At 43.7% G+C, this 17216-nt stretch overlaps 1 protein-coding gene across 1 annotated transcript in view; it reads right to left on the bottom strand.

Annotated features, from left to right (window-relative positions):
* Positions 1 to 17216, bottom strand: part of TNRC6B (trinucleotide repeat containing adaptor 6B) — a 171503-nt gene that overhangs the window by 24132 nt on the left and 130155 nt on the right. The window contains exon 11 of the mRNA XM_042781065.1: positions 13482 to 13607. Within this exon, the coding sequence (XP_042636999.1) occupies positions 13482 to 13607 (126 nt within the window). The remainder of the gene's footprint in view (positions 1 to 13481; positions 13608 to 17216) is intronic.

Here is a 17216-nt window from a genome sequence, read left to right as displayed (position 1 = left end):
GAAAGGATGCTCCCCCGCCCGCATTCTGTGAGCCAGCTGCCCATTAAAGAGTTTTTAGCTGAGCTGAAGTGAGTCTCCTTGTACTGTCACCCACTGAAGCCAACGGATCCCCTTGAGGCCACAGAGAACAAAGGTAGATAGAGCCTTTTCCACGAGCCAGGAGGACATTGGGTTAAGAGCTTAGCTCTAGGGTTAGTCTGCCTGGGTTTATACCCCAGCCCTGCCATTTCTAAGCTGTGTAACCTGGAACAAGTTACTTACTTAATTTTTCTGAGTCTCAAGTGTTCTCATCTTAAAATCAGAGTAATATTAACTTCGGTAGGTTGTTTGAGAATTTTACTTGAAATGCTTAGAAATGCACTCAACACTTATTACTCCACAGGACGGCTCTCCCCGTGTCTGGAGACAGTGATCACAGTGCCCTTGCGCCTTGTCCTCAAGCTTAGTTCCTTCACCTGTGTCTCACTCCATTTCTTGATACAGAGCCCAAACAGAGCGCCACGTTCTACAGGAGTACAGCAGGGTTATCACCACTCTTCTGGTACAAGTTGCGCTTTCATGAACGGTGCCTAAGAACTGGGCACAGCAAGGGCAGCTCACTCACAGCTGCGACTGTGAGGACGGTGCCGGACCGCGCCGTGTGTCATCCTGCTGTGCTCAGGGCCGATGACGGGGCCCAACAAGATCTCAGCTTCTCGGGGGTCACATCTAATTCCTAATCCACATACTGAGCTTACTGTCAATTAAAGTCTACAATATTTTAAAATACGCTGAATCATCTCTCGCCCATGTAGTATCTAAGCAGCTGGTTTTTAAAAATTTTCAGTCATTTATCTAAGCTTAGAACTTTGGATTTATCTCTATGTGCCTGGGACATAACAGATGCTCAGTAATTACTTATTAAATGGATGGACTGCTATTACAGTCTAATTTGTTAAGAGTCAGCCCATCCAGTTCTTTTTGATCCAGTTATTCCATTTATTGCTAGTTTGGGTTCCCCATCTGGCTATCAGTGGGATGCTGAACTTGAAAGAGCTGAGGATGATGAAGCAGCACACGGCTAAAAACTTCCTTCCGACCTGAAACTGACCACCCAGAAACAGTCAACCATTTACTGATTTACACAACTGCTTTAGCATTTAGCCTTTATTTTCCCATCTCATGCAAAACAGTGAGACAGCTTGCTAAACGGTCTGTTGAAATGAAGACAGAATGACTACATCACTTGTTATGATCCAGTATTTCTTACTAATCAATGAGGGAAATGAGCCAAGTTGCAACCTATAGCCAACTGTGACCACTGATTCCTATCCTAAGTGTTTAACAGCCACCTTTTTGATAACCTAGTCTAGAATCTTGCCTGAAATTGGCACCAAAACGATCAGTCTTTGAACCAGTTTCCTTATTCCCCCTTTCAAAAACTGTTTAAATCTTTCCCCTATTCGTCTCACTTTCTTGTGGGGGAGGGGTGCTTCTCTCCCATTTCTGGTCTGAGGCCCCACATGACAATTAGTCCCAGTCACCAAACACACTCACAGGTGCCTTAAATCTGCCAAGTTTTTTGCAAGTCTCAGTTGCTTCTCTATTCTAATGCCTGACACAACTCTGAACACTTCACTGATACTCTCTTATTTGTCACTGCTTTTCACCCTTGTTGTCCATGTTTGGAAAAAGCCCCTCGACAAACTGAGTTCATCAGAAAGTGTCTCTTTAGCATCATGGTCAGGGTTAAATCCTTCAGTTTCCTAATACTTTTGAACCACTGCTGTGGCTACAATCTCAAGAACACGTGTCTGTCTATCTTTGCTCTGATATTTCCTTGTCTAGAAATATCTAAGTTCAGGTTCCTTATACTCGACTCACAATCTCATTTCTTCCAAGATTCCAGACACTTTCACATAACTTATCACTTTGGAAAGTATTTTGGTTTAAAGCTATAGTTCTCCCAGCTGCTTCCTCTCTACCCTGAAGAGATGCTGAGTGTTAACGACCAATATAGAAACTTGTTTGATGACCTATTTCAGCTGTTGGGCTCCTAGCAGAGTGAGTACTCCCCCTCCCCCCACTGTATGCTTTGCCTCTGTACCAGTTTTATGAAGAACACACCTCTACATTTCCCCCAAAAACCAACTCTTCTTTACCTCTCCCCTTTGAGTTTACCCAAATCATCACTAGTGTGACTTAAGCCATAGTCTCTGTTATAATACTTCTAACCCCACAGTAATGATAAACCGGGGAAGGAGGGAGGTACCGATATTACCTATGCTTGCAACACCATACCTTAAACCAGAGTTTAACCCCATTGTGCCTCAGTGACCCAGAAAATCACATCAGTGACGTATAAACTTCAATTCATTTGATTTAGTGACTGTACTGGGTTGACGAGTATCCCCCTCCTCCAATTTATGCTCATTCAGCACCTCGGAATATGACCTCATTTGGAAACAGGGTCACTGAAGACACCATCAAATTAAGGTGAGGTCACAGTGGATTGTGGTGGGCCCTAACTCAATCACTGGTACCCTTAAAAAAGTAGGAAATTTGGACACAGGGACAGACAGGAGAACACGACGTGAAGACAGAGGCAGAGAATGGAGCAATGTGTCCACAAGGTAGGGACATCAAGGATCGTCAGCGACACCTGAAGCTGGGAGAGAGTCATGGAATAGATTCTTTCTCAGAGCCCTCAACAGGAACTTCTGCTGTCAGCTTGAGTTTAGACTTCTAGCTTCCAGAACTGCATTGTGCTCGTGCAGAACCTGCACACAGACCAAAAGGGAGTGGTTCAAACAAACCAAGGGGATACTTCATGGTTTAAAATCAAAAGGTGTGTGTCCCGGTTGTATCCTTTCACCATACGTATTCAATCTGTATGTTGAGCAAATAATCTGAGAAACCAGACTACACGAAGAACAACACAGTATCAGGATTGGAGGAAGACTCACTAACAACCTGTGACATGCAGATGACACAATCTTGCTTGCTGAAAGTGAAGATGATTTGAAGCACTTACTGATGAAGGTTAAAAACTACAGCCTTTGGTATGGTTTATACCTCAACATAAAGTAAAAACAAAAACCCTCACAACTGGACCAATAAGCAACATTATGATATATGGAGAAAAGATTGAAGTTGTCAAGGATTTCATTTCAGTTGGATCCACAATCAATGGTCATGGAAGCAGGAGTCAAGAAAACAAATGACATGTTGCATCAGACACACGTGTTGCAAAAGACCTCTTTTAAAGTGTTCAAAAGCAAAGGAGTCACTTTGAGGACTAAGGTGCATCTGACTCAAGCCACGGTATTTTTAATCATTTCGTATGTATGCAAAAGGTGAATAATGAATAAAGAAGACTGAAAAAAAAAATTGATGCTTTTCAATTACGCCATTGGTAAAGAATACTAAATATACTATGGAAGAAGAGCAAACCAATCTGTCTTGGAAGAAGCCCAGCTGGAATGCTCCTTAGAAGCAAGGATGGTGAGACTTTGTCTCACGCACTTGGGACACGCTGTCAGGAGGGACCAGTCCCGGTTGATAAAGTAGAGGGTCAGTGAAAAGAGGAAGACCCTCAAGGAGACACGCCAACACAGTGGCTTCAGCAATGGGCTCAAAGAAAACGGTTGTGAGGAAGGTGCAGGACCAGGCAGTGTTTCGTTCTGTGGTACATAAGGGTTGTGATGAGTCAGAAGTAGCTCGATGGCACCTAACAACAAGGCTCCAAAACTGTGGGAAAGTAAACTCTGTTATTTTAAGCCATTCTGCTGTGGCAACTGGTTGCAGCGGCCCCAGGACACTAATATAGCATCTACGCTTCGCACAACTCTCAGGCTCTGGGCCTGTGCTGTCCTATGTGTGGTGACTGAGCACATGCAATGTGGCTAGTCTAAACTGAGATAGCCTGGAAGTGTACCTACCTACCAGATGTGGTATTGACAAAAAAAAAAAAAAAAAAGTATAAATTTCATTACTAATTAAAAACTATCAATTACACATGAAACAATATTTTGACTACATTGGGTTAAAGAATCTATGTTACTATAAGTAATTTTAACCCATTTCTTTGTACCTTTCTAAGAGGCTACTAGAAAACTGCAAAGTACACGGGGTAGCTCCTGTTTCATTTCTGCCGGCCAGCACTGCTCTCGGCCATCCGCAGTGTTCCCAACTTCCTGTCCAAAGTTTTCTTCTGTGATTCACTGGAAAGCTGGGATCTCCTCCACTCACTCTGTCCTCAGACCTGCTGGCCTCCAAACTGAATGACTGTTGTCTGAGCTTTCTTTTCTCTTCCCTTTTTCGTTTAGTTTAAAAAGTTCTACTGAACAGAGCTGCTGGCCTCTGGACCAACCATCTTTCTCCAGGCTTGAGAATGTATGCCATCTCTTGCTGAAAAAAAACCCCAGCTGCTGTCAAGTAGATTCTAACTCATGACAACCCCAAGTGCATCAACACAGAACTGTGCTCCACAGGGTTTCCAAGGTCAGGCCTTTGTTCTGAGGGGCTCCTGTGTGGATTCCAACCACCAAGCCTTTGGTTAGTAGCTGAGGGCCTAAGCCTTTGGTTAGTAGCTGAGGGTCTCCCCAGGGACTCTCATTCTTTCCTCTCCTTTACTATCACTAATATGCAAAATCAGCTAAAGACAAACAAACAACAAACCCACCAAAGGGACCATGCCCATGACTCAGCAGCACCTTAGTGAAAGTCACCGTAGGTGACAAGTACAAGAACACTCACAGCAACATCGCTCACAATAGCAAAAATCCAGCAACAAGCCAGACGGTCTACCAACAGTAGACTACGCCAACGTGTTATGGTATAGTCATGTAATGAAATCCTCTATGAACCACAACGGTTCATATCAACATGGGAGAAATCTCAGAAACAATGTCAGACAATGTCATCAAATGCTATACACTGTATGATGTCACTACAGAAAGTGCAAAAACAGGCAAAATGAAGTGACATAATGTTTAAGGATGTGTAGGTAGATAAAGAAAACTAACCCGAGGTATCTGCATACTTAAATTTGAATGCCAGCATCTCCTATGCACCCTAAATTGACAATTATCAAGACTACACAGATCACACTTAGAAAGACTTCCTTGCAGAACAATCAGAGAGCAGTGCTGCTAGGTTCCTGGCAAAAACGGCTGTTCCCACCTGGGCTGCAGTGCAATTAAAGTACAGGTTTGCACCTTCCCTGTGGCAGGGAGTTCATTACTCTGGCGTAAAAGCCCTTCATTCTCCAGCTGGGCTGGAGAACGTGAAGTTCTGGGTGGGAGTCAATAAGGCAGTTCACTAAGCATTGTGGATGCAAAATGGCAGCAACTGAAAAGCAAGGCAAAGGCAAAGGCAAAAAAAAAGAAAAGCCAAGCAGAAAGAAGCCTGCTGGAAAAAGGGGCTGAGTATTTGAGGAACAGGAGAAAAAGGCCATCAGAAATTCAAAGCCAGGAACATCTGCAAACAGATCTATGAATTTTGATGTCCTCTATGTTTCTCAGTTTAAATAATGATCAGCCAAGTTCAGATCACCCAATAAGCAAGTAAGCATGGGTTTCCTTGTGCTTACCTATTACTAATATATAATGAACAATTTCACATGGGTTTCAAAGATGTGGTTAAAAACATGTGAAACTGTTCACTACAGATTAGTAAGTAAGCACAAGGAAGCCCATGCCTACCTTGCTTCCTGGGTAGCCAGTCCCTGTCAGGGATTGTTGTTGTTGTTGTTGTTATGTGCCACTGAGTCGGACCCAACTCTTAGTGACCCCTCTTTGGGTTTCCGAGGCAGTATCACTACGTAAGTAATTGCCCCATCTTCCTTCCGAGGAGTGGCTGGTGGGTTTGAAGCGCTAGCCTTCTGGTTAGCAGTCAAATGCCTTAGGCACTAATAAATTTGAAAAGAGGCTTTGATTCTGTAGGAAGGGGCTGTGAGATTGGGAGAGAGACAGGTACCAGCCATCCCCAGAAGCAGAGTCTTCGATGTATGGGGAAAAAAAAGTGAAATTGTTCACTATAGATTACTAAGTAAACACAAGGAAGCCCATGCTTGCCCACTAGGTAATCCAACACTGACCGTCCCTACAAAGTAGTTAAAATGGGTGTGAAATTTGATAATATTTATCAAAACGTTTAAATGTTACACACTTTGACCCCAAAATTTCACTCTGGGGATCTAAATTTAGAAGTAATGTGGTGAAGATCTACATCCAAGGCCCTCTTTGCAGCATTACTGTAACAGTGGGAAATCAGAAACAGGATCTGCTAATGTGGGAAGGCCAGTCTACCTGATGGAACGTTGTGACATCCCCAAGAACAGTCCACGCAAAAACCAGGCAGTAACAGGAAACAATTAAGGCACAAGTTAAACACAGCAGGGCTGAGTTACTGTACACGATGGGGAAGCCTGCTGCACGGGGACTGAGTCTCAAGGGGGATGTGGAAAGTACGCTCTGTTATTGTGGCTGGGCGGGAGGGCTCTGGGCGAACTTCTCTCCACTAGTCAAACTCTCAGTGTGGCTGACTGTATTCTCTATACTATTTCCCCCAACTTATGTGCTTCCTGAAAACCAGAGGCACTCGGTGTTGTGAACAGAGCAGTCTGAAGGCGGACTCCACTCCACTGTTCCACTCCACTGTTCAACTCCACCTTGAAGTCCCGACCCGAGTCTAGAATCCAGAGAATTCTGCAGCTGCCTTTTTCAGTGGCAGTTCCTCTAACCTTGACGCTGACCATATACCCTACAGGAGGCATTCTTGTTCTCTGAGGTCTGGCAGGTGCACGGTATCACCACCTTCTCCCAGAATCCACTATGGTCCAAGAGATGCAAGAGGTGACAGCTGACACCTGAAGGTCCTGACGTACAGTATTATCAACCATCTTTACAAGGGACTCCCAGAAACAGACATGGTTCAGAAAGCAATTTCTGTAACAGGTTACCCGAGAAACCTGTCCTGTGACCATCCTGTAATAAACGGAAGAGCACAAAAGCTTGCAATTATGTACCTCCAACCAATCATGCAATCCTACACGTCAACCACCCATCCCTGCTAAATCCTCGCTTTTAGATAGCCCACCTTGGACTGCCCCATCGTCTTTCAGCCAGTTATGATTTTGTAACTTAGTTCCTGCTCCAACTGTTCAAAATCACTTTCTTCCTCATTGTCTGATGGAGCGACTATCTCTGCTCTGCTGACTCTGAGTGGCTGCCCCGCCCGGCCCGGCCCATCTCCATCCCTCAACAGAACGATACTGCTCTGCAACACTCAAAAGCTACCTAACACCTTTGTTGGTATTTTTTCCCACAGCTTTGTCTTTTAAGATATGGAAACGTCAAGAAAAAACAAGACTATACTCCTTAATATCATACCTCATTATACATTAAATACATGTTACACATTAAATAAATGGTACCTGAATTTCGCTTAAAAAAAAAAAATCATCAGTAATGTAGAGGAACACAGATACTTTTCTAAGCAGAGCACATCAGAGCTTTTGGTCAGAAAGAGATGTGTGACACCTAAGTGCCTTAGATGAATTTAATTGTAGACTTTCATTCTGAAATGCATCTTCCCACAACTTGACACATATTAACTGAGTACAAAACACTCCATATGTGGGTTACAGGTGCTCAGGATCCAGCAGTGAGCAAAGGAGACCTGAGCCTGCCACTGTGAAGGGGCCGGGGGGACCAACTATGAACAAGTGAACACAGGGAGACGAAAGCAGGCTAACAGGACAGAGAACAACAGTGGTGGTGGCTTACAGTTCACAAGGGCTTCTCTGACAGGAGGGATGGAAGCAGAGATCTGAAGGAAACAGGATCAAGTCATGCCACAATCTGGGAGAGCAGGATGTGTGCCGAGGTGGGACCAGTTGGGTGGAGAGGACAGAACATATGGGAGTGGCAGGATACTGGAGGTCTTTCACAAAGAGCCACAAAGACCACCAATAGAGACTTTGCTCTGTATTCTTGGAGAGAGGGAGTCAAGAGAAGATACCAAGTAAAGAAGTAACATGATCTACCTTAACGTTTTAGAGCAGCACTGTCCAAGAGGACTTTCTGCAATGATGCACACATTCTTTATCTGTGCCCTGCAATATGGTAGTCACTAAACACATATGGCTATTTAATTTTAAATCAATTAAAATGAAATGAAACTTAAAATTTGGTTCTTCAGCCACACTAGCCACATTTCAAGTGCTCAACAGCCACATAGGCTCAATGGCTACCATACCGGACAGTATGGTTTTAGAGCAACAGTCCGAATGCTGGGTGGAGAACGGACTCAAGACTGGCACCTGTTGATGAAGCAGGGCTGACCAGTTAGGAAACCACTGTAATGATGTAGGAGAGAACTGATGGTGCCGTGGTCAGGGGTATGGTAGCGGAGGTGCTAAGAGATGGTCAAGCTCTGGAGAAATTTTTGAAGGTGGGATGTGCTGATGGATTGGAGGTGGACTGTGAGATTGAGAGGAGACAGGACTAGCTCCAGGGTCTCGGCCTAAGCACTCACAGAATGAGAGCTGCACTGACTTGCAGGAGGCAGGGTGTTTTTGGAGGGGAGTGTGGGGTGGGATAAGAAGTCCTGTTCTGGGCATGTTAACTTGAGATGCCTAATAGGCACCCAGTAGTCTGTGGAGCTGAGAAGAGACAGCTGGGCTGAAGACACACTTTTGGAACTGTCAGCATTTAAAGTCATGAACCTGAGAGAGATCAACTAGCAGCACTGGTGAAAAGAAGGAGGTAAGAAGAAAAGGTTCAAGGTCTGAGATCTGGGACATGGGATGCTTCAGTGTTGGGGGGTGAGGAGGAACTGGGAAGGGAGACAGAGGAGGAGAGGCAGGAAGAGAACCCATATAGAGGTCCAAAAGCCAAATGAATAGAGCAGAAAAGAAGAGGGAGTGATCAACCATGTCCAACGCTGCTGGATCCACCTGGTAAGACGAGACTGGAGAACGGACAACACACAGCTCATCAGTGACCTTCACAAGACAGTGTAATAGTTCAGCCGCCACCGCCACCGCCTCACTGGGACTCCTGTACAAGCCATGGACCTGGTCTCATTTTCCTAGCAGTTCTGCCTCTCAAACATGTCCTCTTTCTTATAGGCAACATTACCTTTCTCTTTTCCTTTTTTGAAAGATTACTTTTTATTATATGGTTTTGTATACTATTTGACTTCTTTTCAGCCATAAGCATACACTATTTCATTAAAAAAAAAATACATATATATACGTATATATATATTTTTTATTTATTTGGAAGCCTAGGGAAAAAGGTAAGACAAAGATCATTTGAAAATTCTGCCTACCTCCCCTGCTACTAACCAACGTTAGCCAGTATTACCTTTCAAAAACATCTATTTCCCTCCATCACTGCTCAGCTAGAAAATCTTGCTTGAGGCGGTATTATCCATAACCAGAAAACCAAACCAAACTCACTGCTGTCGACTCAGACTGACTCATACTGACCCCTCCTTGGGTTTCCGAGGCAGTAAATCTTTACAGAAGTAGATTGCCCAGTCTTCCTTCTGAGGAGTGGCTGGTGGGTTTTGAACCGCCACCCTTCTGGTTAGCAGTCAAATGCCTCAAGCACTACGCCACCAGAGCTCCATTATCTGTAGAGTAGCAGTCAAGTTTTGCTGCTGTTAGCTGCGGTTAAGTTGGCCGGACTCACAGCAACCCCACGTACAATGAACAAAGCCCTGCCCACTCCCATACCATCCTCTCCCTTGATTGGTTATGGATCAGACGTCCTGACCCACAGGGTTTTCACTGGCTGATTTTCCAAAGTATGTCTCTAGGCCTTTCTTGGTAGTGCATCTTAGTCTGGAAGCTGTGCTGAAACCTGTTTAGCATCATGGTAACACCCAAGCCTCCAGGGACAGACACATGGTGGCAGTGCATGAGGTCACTGGCTGGGAACTGAACACGGGTTTCCTGCGTGGAAAGTGAGAACTCACGCAAACCACCACTGCCCCCATAGCCATATTTTGGTGTGCCCATGGTATCATCACCTGGGGTGACTAGGCCTATGCCCAAGATTGTGTCTCAGTAGACTAGGGGAGACTTGGGGACTGTATTTTCAATAAGCATCCCAGATCATGGTATTGACCAGACCGATAAGCACCAGCCTAGAGGACAAAGTCCCAAATCCTTAGACAAAGCAAACAAATCTTTCCAAATTTGGTCCCCAACTCCTGCCTCATTTCTTCCCATTTCACTCTCTTTGAAGCATATAAGCATCAAAGCTCAAACTCTCTATTCCAATGGGCTGTAATTCCTGAACAAGCCAGATGTCACTGCCTCCTGCACATGTGCTCCTGTCACCCAGAGGTACCTTTAACTTGGCCAGACCCAGTAAAGTGATTCACTGTTCGTGGTGGAGTGTATTACTTAATATGGCCCTTCCTGGCATAGTCTAAAATAAGACCCAGTGGCACAGTGGTTCAAGTGCTCAGCTGCTAACAAAAAGGTGGGCAGTTGGAACCCACCAGCCACCTTGTGCAAGAATGATGTGGCAATCTGCTTCTCTAAAGATGTACAGCCTTAGAAACCCTAAGGGGCAGATCTACTTTGTCCTATAGGGTCACTCTGAGTCAGAATCAACTTGAGAGCAATGGGTTGGGTTGGGTTTAGTTTTGTGACTCCCACACAATGACTGGGTGGGACTAGGGGTGGAATGTTATGGATTGAATTATGTTTCCCTAAAAATATGTGTCAACTTGGCTAGTTCATGACTCCCACTATTGTACAGTTGCCCTCCATTTTGCAATCTGATGTTAATTCTCTTACATTTTGTGATGTGTAATAAATCCTAGCCTCCATGCCCATGGTTATGGTTCCACCTTGGAGTGAGTTGTCCATTATGTTAACAAGGCAAGAGTAAGGTGGGATGGTATCTTGAGTCATCATCTTACTAGAGAGTGTGACTTAAGTCAGCACCCTTACCTCAGTCACCACCCTTTTCACCCTTATTCAAGCCACCACCATTCACTACCTTCCTGAAGTCACACCCATGCTCGAGTCACACCTTTTATCTTACGAAAGATAAAAGGAGAGAAGACAGCAGAGAAAGAGGGACCTGTCACCCAGAAGAGAGTGAAGCAGAGTGTGTCCTTTGGACCTGGGGTCCCTGTGCTGGAAACCTCCTAGACCCAGGAGACAGAGAGGTGTAATAGCAGAGATAGCAAAGAAGCAGTGGCAGAGAAACAGTGGCAGCAGAACCAGAAGACTGGTGGGAGATGGCCCAATGGGCTTCCTAGCCCCCAGAGCAAGAAAGCTGAGTGAGTGCTTTCAGGCAGGAGGTGTGCTGGTGGAATGGGATGCCTCCAGGCACTTGGTGGAGCTAGGCTTGCCAACCCATGGACTGAGAGCACAGCACCTTTGGGCAGAGGTTTATTGGTGGGGTAGGGGGCCTCTGGGCACTTACTGGTGGGCTCAAGAACTTTGTAACACTTGCCCAAGTGAGGCAGAAGCCAGGCTAAGAACCAGAGAGAGGCCTCCTGGGCACATGGCTGAAAATAGGCTTTCCTGATTGAAGAATTGCATCCCGAGCCATTTCTGATCCTGAATTATAACCTGCTACCTCCCTAATAAACCCCATAATCATGAGCACTGTCTGTGAGTTCTGTGAGGCCACTGCAACAAATTACTGAACCCAACAGAGAAGTAGAGACTGTCATGGGAAGGATGGTTGGTATCAGAATTGGTGAAGGAAAAAAAAAAAGGTTTGAGAGAACAGGCATGTCTCACCTCTGCCTCATGGGAATCACCGTGGGCTGCAGAGGGTGACCCTCTCTCTGCCTCGTGGAGTTAGAGGAGATAAGATGCATGCCCCTGCCACCATGTCATTTTTACATTCTTCAAGACTTAATCCAAATGTCACTGCTGTTATGAAGCCTCACCCAGTTCCCCAAATTCTGCAAAACTTTCCCTACACTGACTGTCCTATTGCCTCCTCAGCCAACTCCAGACAGCTGAGAAGGGAAAGGCGGTGTTTTCTTCATGTGTGTATCGCCAACACAGTACCTGGCACGCTGCAGACATCCGATCATCTGAAACTGGGGATGTGGCAAAGTGCTCCAAGACTTAAGAAGATGCTGCCACTGTGGTGTGCTGGGGAAGGGAGGACTGGCTCCGTCTAGAGGACATACTTCTACCTGGGGTTCCAAAGATGGCTGAAACTTAGAGGGAGGGGAAGGAGGTGAGTTCTCCCAGAACTCCCCTCCCAGGGAGGGGCAGTGAGAGCGAGACGGGACAGATGAATATTTTTTCCTCTTAACAAGACAGATAAAGACTCAGAATGTCAAAAAAGGAATTTGAAACCTACAGATTGTGGTTTCAAATCAATAACTTTAAGTCCTTGCCTTAAAAGGCCTTTCAAAAACACGAAACAAAACAAAACAATGACCCTCCACAACCTACTGACTAGATGGTGGAATTGCCTTCCCTATGCCGCTTTATAGAGTAGAGTGAACATTCTTGATCTTAGTTCATTAAAGTAACATCTGAGGAGACTAAGGTCATGTACTGAATCCTTTCATGGGCTAATCAGCTCACTCTGGTCCTCAGACCTGTTTTCTCAACAAAGAGGTATGAGGGAGAATGTGTGGTGGTGGTGTTGAGGGCCAACCTTGGGTTAGCAGCTGAGCCCTTAAATACTGGGTCACCAGGGGTCGTTGAGTACAAGGCAGACTGGCACAAGTCTCTTATCTTTATCCAAAACAACTCACTGCACATTTCCTACCAAGAAATGGACCCACAGGGTTCCTGTGATACTCACTGAACCTTCACAGAGCTGGTCAGGGGGTCTCTGCCACTTTTTTTAGTTCTAAAACTCCCCCTAGAGCATCTAGTCAGCATTTTAGCATCTTTCTCCTCAAAAAGAACCCAGCACCTGGCAATTCTCCTCTTTATCTGATGGTGAATCCTCAAGAACAATCAATTTCTAAGTGCTGACACATCATATCTTATGAAATAGTTTTAAGTATATGTAATTTAAAAACTACCATATTGGGAAAGTAGTTAGTCCACTAAACCCACTGCCACTGAGTTGATTTCGATTCATAGTGACCACCACCAGGTTTTCAAGACTATAAATCTTCATGGAAGTAGACTGCCTCATCTCTTTTCTGTAGAGCAGCTGGTGGGTTTGAACTACTTATCTTTTGGTTAGCAGCCCAATGCCCTACCCACAGCACCACCAGAGTGCCTTAGAAAAGTAATTAAGAGATATAAAAGGAAATGATCACAGTGCTTTCAATGCAAGCATCTACCTTGTATGCATGGTACAATTTAAAAAGTGAGATCTGATATTGTGTGCTAAGAGTCCTGTTCTTCAGTCCCTGGATTTTTAAAAAATTTTAGACAGGTAACTGTTACTCCTTTTATGGCCATGAAACCAGTCCATCAGCAGCTTGCAACCACCTGCTTGGGCTTTAATTTTGAATTGTGGAAACATAACACTGCTTACCTGGGGGGAAATAAACTGGGGAGGCACTTGCGCCCGGAGATTAGGAGAAGAATTTAGTGGCTGCACTGGCGTGTGCATCCCTCTCGATTGTGCTGTGCTATTTCCAAACAAACCATGATTGCCGCCCTGGAAATGTAAGAGCAACAGTTAGGCTTTCTAACCTCAGAAGAACACAAGTAAGAACAACTCAGGTTTCCTAGCCCTCAGAAGAACCTCAGACTGTATACCCTGCAATCATAGAATTTTATTACCAAGAAGTTCCTGATCTTGGAATACTCAGGAAGATTATTCAAATCAAATCATGGACATATCACCACCATCTGGTGTACTTCTGTAAACTGAAAGGGTTCAATTTAGTCCAGCGTTAGAATAACCACTAAATTTTTTGTGTGTGATTTAAATGTAACATTTATGTATAGCATTTATTTCAACTACTCTATTTCTTTTTCTTCATTTTACCAAGTTTATTCTCAAATCTTACAATCTGAGATCCATCTTAAAAGCCACCTGAGTAAAATCACAGGCTTATAGATAAGAACTATTATAAAATGACACTATGCTATTACTTCTCTGTATTGGTTAGTTCAATCACAACCCCTGACCCAGGAGGGTCAGTTGTGAGACTAGACCCAGAAGGATCCTACTCCAGATATGGCCACACCTTCCTGTCCTAGGTTCTGCTTGTTCCCTTTCTTTGGTAGATTAGGAAGCCTGGGTCAATCACACAGTGAGATACAAAAGGAAGAAAGTGAGAGTGAAAAGTCATCCTGGGACACCAAAACAGATTACTCACCTGTACCTTCTCATTCAAATGTACGACTATCACAGCCTAGGTAACAGTAAGCTTAACTCTCTAGAGGACCAAATCACTGGCCACTTAACTCTCTAGAGGACCAAACCACTGGTCACTTACTCTCTAGAGGACCAAACCACTGGTCACTTCTAGACTGTTCCCATCAGAGTGCTACTGAGAGCTACTCTGGGCTGGATGATGGCCCTAACTTCCTGTCTTATTCCCAGCTGAGAAAAGTCCTTTAGCCAAGAAATCATACACGGTAACTTCACACTGTGTCCCATTGACCTGAGGTGCTTTTCTATACCATGGTCTCTCAGCCGCCTCAAGGCCCATCTCAGAGATCAACACAGTCTTCCCTCAAACCTTCTTCCTTGTTTCCTGTTCAAATTAACTGAGCCCACCTCTATGTTGTCCAAACTCTTAAAAAAAACCTCTCTGACAGCACCCATGATCAGACCATATTATAGTTATTTTCCACTCTGTCTTTCCCCCACCAGCTTAGTAACTTCCCTCTTTGCATTCCCAGGACTCGATAAAGCCCTGGTCTGTAGGATGAGCACATCATTTGCAAATATCCGTGACCCAACAATTTAAAAAACTTGAAAACGTCCCACTGAACATGTTCAGTGAAGACAGCTCCACCACTGTTCATAGTAAGCGTGTATACTCTGAATTAACAGCACTACCATCATCTTATTTCTGGAATCATGGGTAATCTTAGAGAAAAACTTTAGAATAGCATTAAATTCAAGAACTGTAAAGATATTTTGGTGGTTCGATGAATTTCAAAATAGATTAAAGTTTTGCTACAGGGAGATTAATGAACTTAAAGAGTGTTGAACAAAAATGACTATGAACATAAAGTAGAAATGGCAATTAAAATCTGTGTCTCTCATAAAAGAAAATCAAAGATCCACCATAAATATTATGTCTCTCAGAGGACTGTTTAAAGAGGAAAAATCATATGAATTCTAGAAACACCAATCTCTCTACTCCTGTCTTACTCATCAAACCGTCACCCTAAGGTGCCAACGGCTTGCCTTTAACTTTTCAGAGATCATGGGGTTCTAGTAGTCTGCTTCCTGCTAATTCTCAGGAAAACAGGAAATGTTTATTTCACTAAGAATATTCTGCTACTATCTTTATCTTTCTTGCTTATACTTCACTATCAAAGCAATGACCTTGTTATTAGATGTCAACTCTTGAGTGGTGGGGTGTCGGGTGGTTGAAGTCCTGGCCAGAGCTCATGGTGTGATGGGTGCAAAACTACTTTGTGAGAGTCATTTTTCATTTCAACCTTCCCTTTGACAGGAAGGATTAAAAAGGATTTTTCTTATTTTTTGTTAAAGTCAGGCCCTATTTTCTTATTCTCAGTAAACAGACTCTATCCATCTATCTGTCCATCTACCTATCTATCTGAAATACATAAAAAAAAAATACCTTCTCTATATTTTAATATGGCCTTCTGGCATCACAAGCTGGCCTTTTCCTTGACTCAGATGCAGCTATTTTGCACAGTGATGTCTTTAATGGCAATCAGGTAGGTCCTGCCATTTTGGGGTTATATTTGGAAATGTGGCAAATGATAATCAAAAGCTTGTGTCTATGACAACAATGGTTTATCTATTTCTAAGGCGGCACCACTGTACATGATGCTGACTTATCTATTTCTAAGGCCGCACTGTTGTATGTGAAGCTTTCAGGAAGACCGAAGTTCTCCTAAGTTATTCGTGAGGTTTGCTTCAACTACAGTGTTTAAATGTATGTGGAATTACGTAATTATGAGGTATGTGATCAGAATCACCAAGCTGATAGAAACGTTCTTTAGTTTAGAATATTAGAATGTTACTAAAATTTTTAATATGAATTATATTAAGACTGACTCTGTGAAAAGAGTCTGAAAAAACCATGACCATATTTACTGACCTGGTTAACAATGTACAGATCAAAAAATGAAGAATGACTTTTGCCTACTACACTAAAGGCTATACATTAACAGCATTTATAATCAAAGGTGTTATTTTATACTTTCTGTACCTCAACCCAAAACAAAGAGCCAAAAAACACTGATATAGTTGTTTCTTCTGTTTATACAAGTAACACAAATCTGCATCCTTGGTGGAAACGTTTCGTTAAGAAAAACAGTGATATATAAAAAAGAAAATAATTACCTAAAGCTCCAATCCAGAAAGAACCAATGCAAACACATGGATAGTATAATCCATGTTTTTAAATGGGCTACAGCAGCTAGAAAACACTTGAAGGACCTATGTGGAACTTGAGGAATTTAGCGTACAGGGGTGTTTTGTAAGTTAATTTAGATGTCAAAGTCATCATGGGAAAACAGACTAGATATGGCTAATATTTCCAAGTCCTCCTAAGACATACTGAGGTAGAGGCCACGATGCCAAGGAAGTGGTCATGAAACTATGGCAAGAAAAACGATCATCTTTGGAACCACTAGTGGTCACAGAGGAATTGTGGCTCCAAACTCCTTGTTTGCTCTGCAAACACATAACAGTGTGAGGGCAGTGTGACCGACAGAAGCTGCTGCAGCCCCTCTGTGCTGGGAGTACAGGAAGGCACCACTCCACCAGCCCTGCCATGTCTGTTTCTCTGGCACAATGCTCCCTGGGAGGCCTGCCGAGCCTGTCCCGAGGAAAGGGGCTGTTCCAGGTCAAACGAGACCCTGTCAAGTTTGAGTGTTATCTGTTCTTCCCAAAACAACTTCATTATCTAATATTAAAGTTACCCTTCTCTGGATAATTACTGTATTTTAACTTAAAAGACATTCATTTTTAAAATGCTCTAACCCTCAAACACTTACTGTTACAGTTTTGCTATTTTTGAATTTTTGTTGTTGTTATGTGCCATCGAATCAGACCTGACTCATAGCGACCCCTCCTTGGGTTTCCGAGGCAGTATCACTACAGAAGTAG

Source organism: Orycteropus afer, unplaced genomic scaffold (genome assembly GCF_000298275.1).
Source record: "Orycteropus afer afer isolate SDZICR_OR568_19922 unplaced genomic scaffold, OryAfe1.0 scaffold00083, whole genome shotgun sequence".
Lineage (NCBI taxonomy): Eukaryota > Metazoa > Chordata > Mammalia > Tubulidentata > Orycteropodidae > Orycteropus > Orycteropus afer.
Note: the sequence above shows the minus strand (reverse complement) of the source record. Positions and strands in the feature narration are given on the sequence as shown.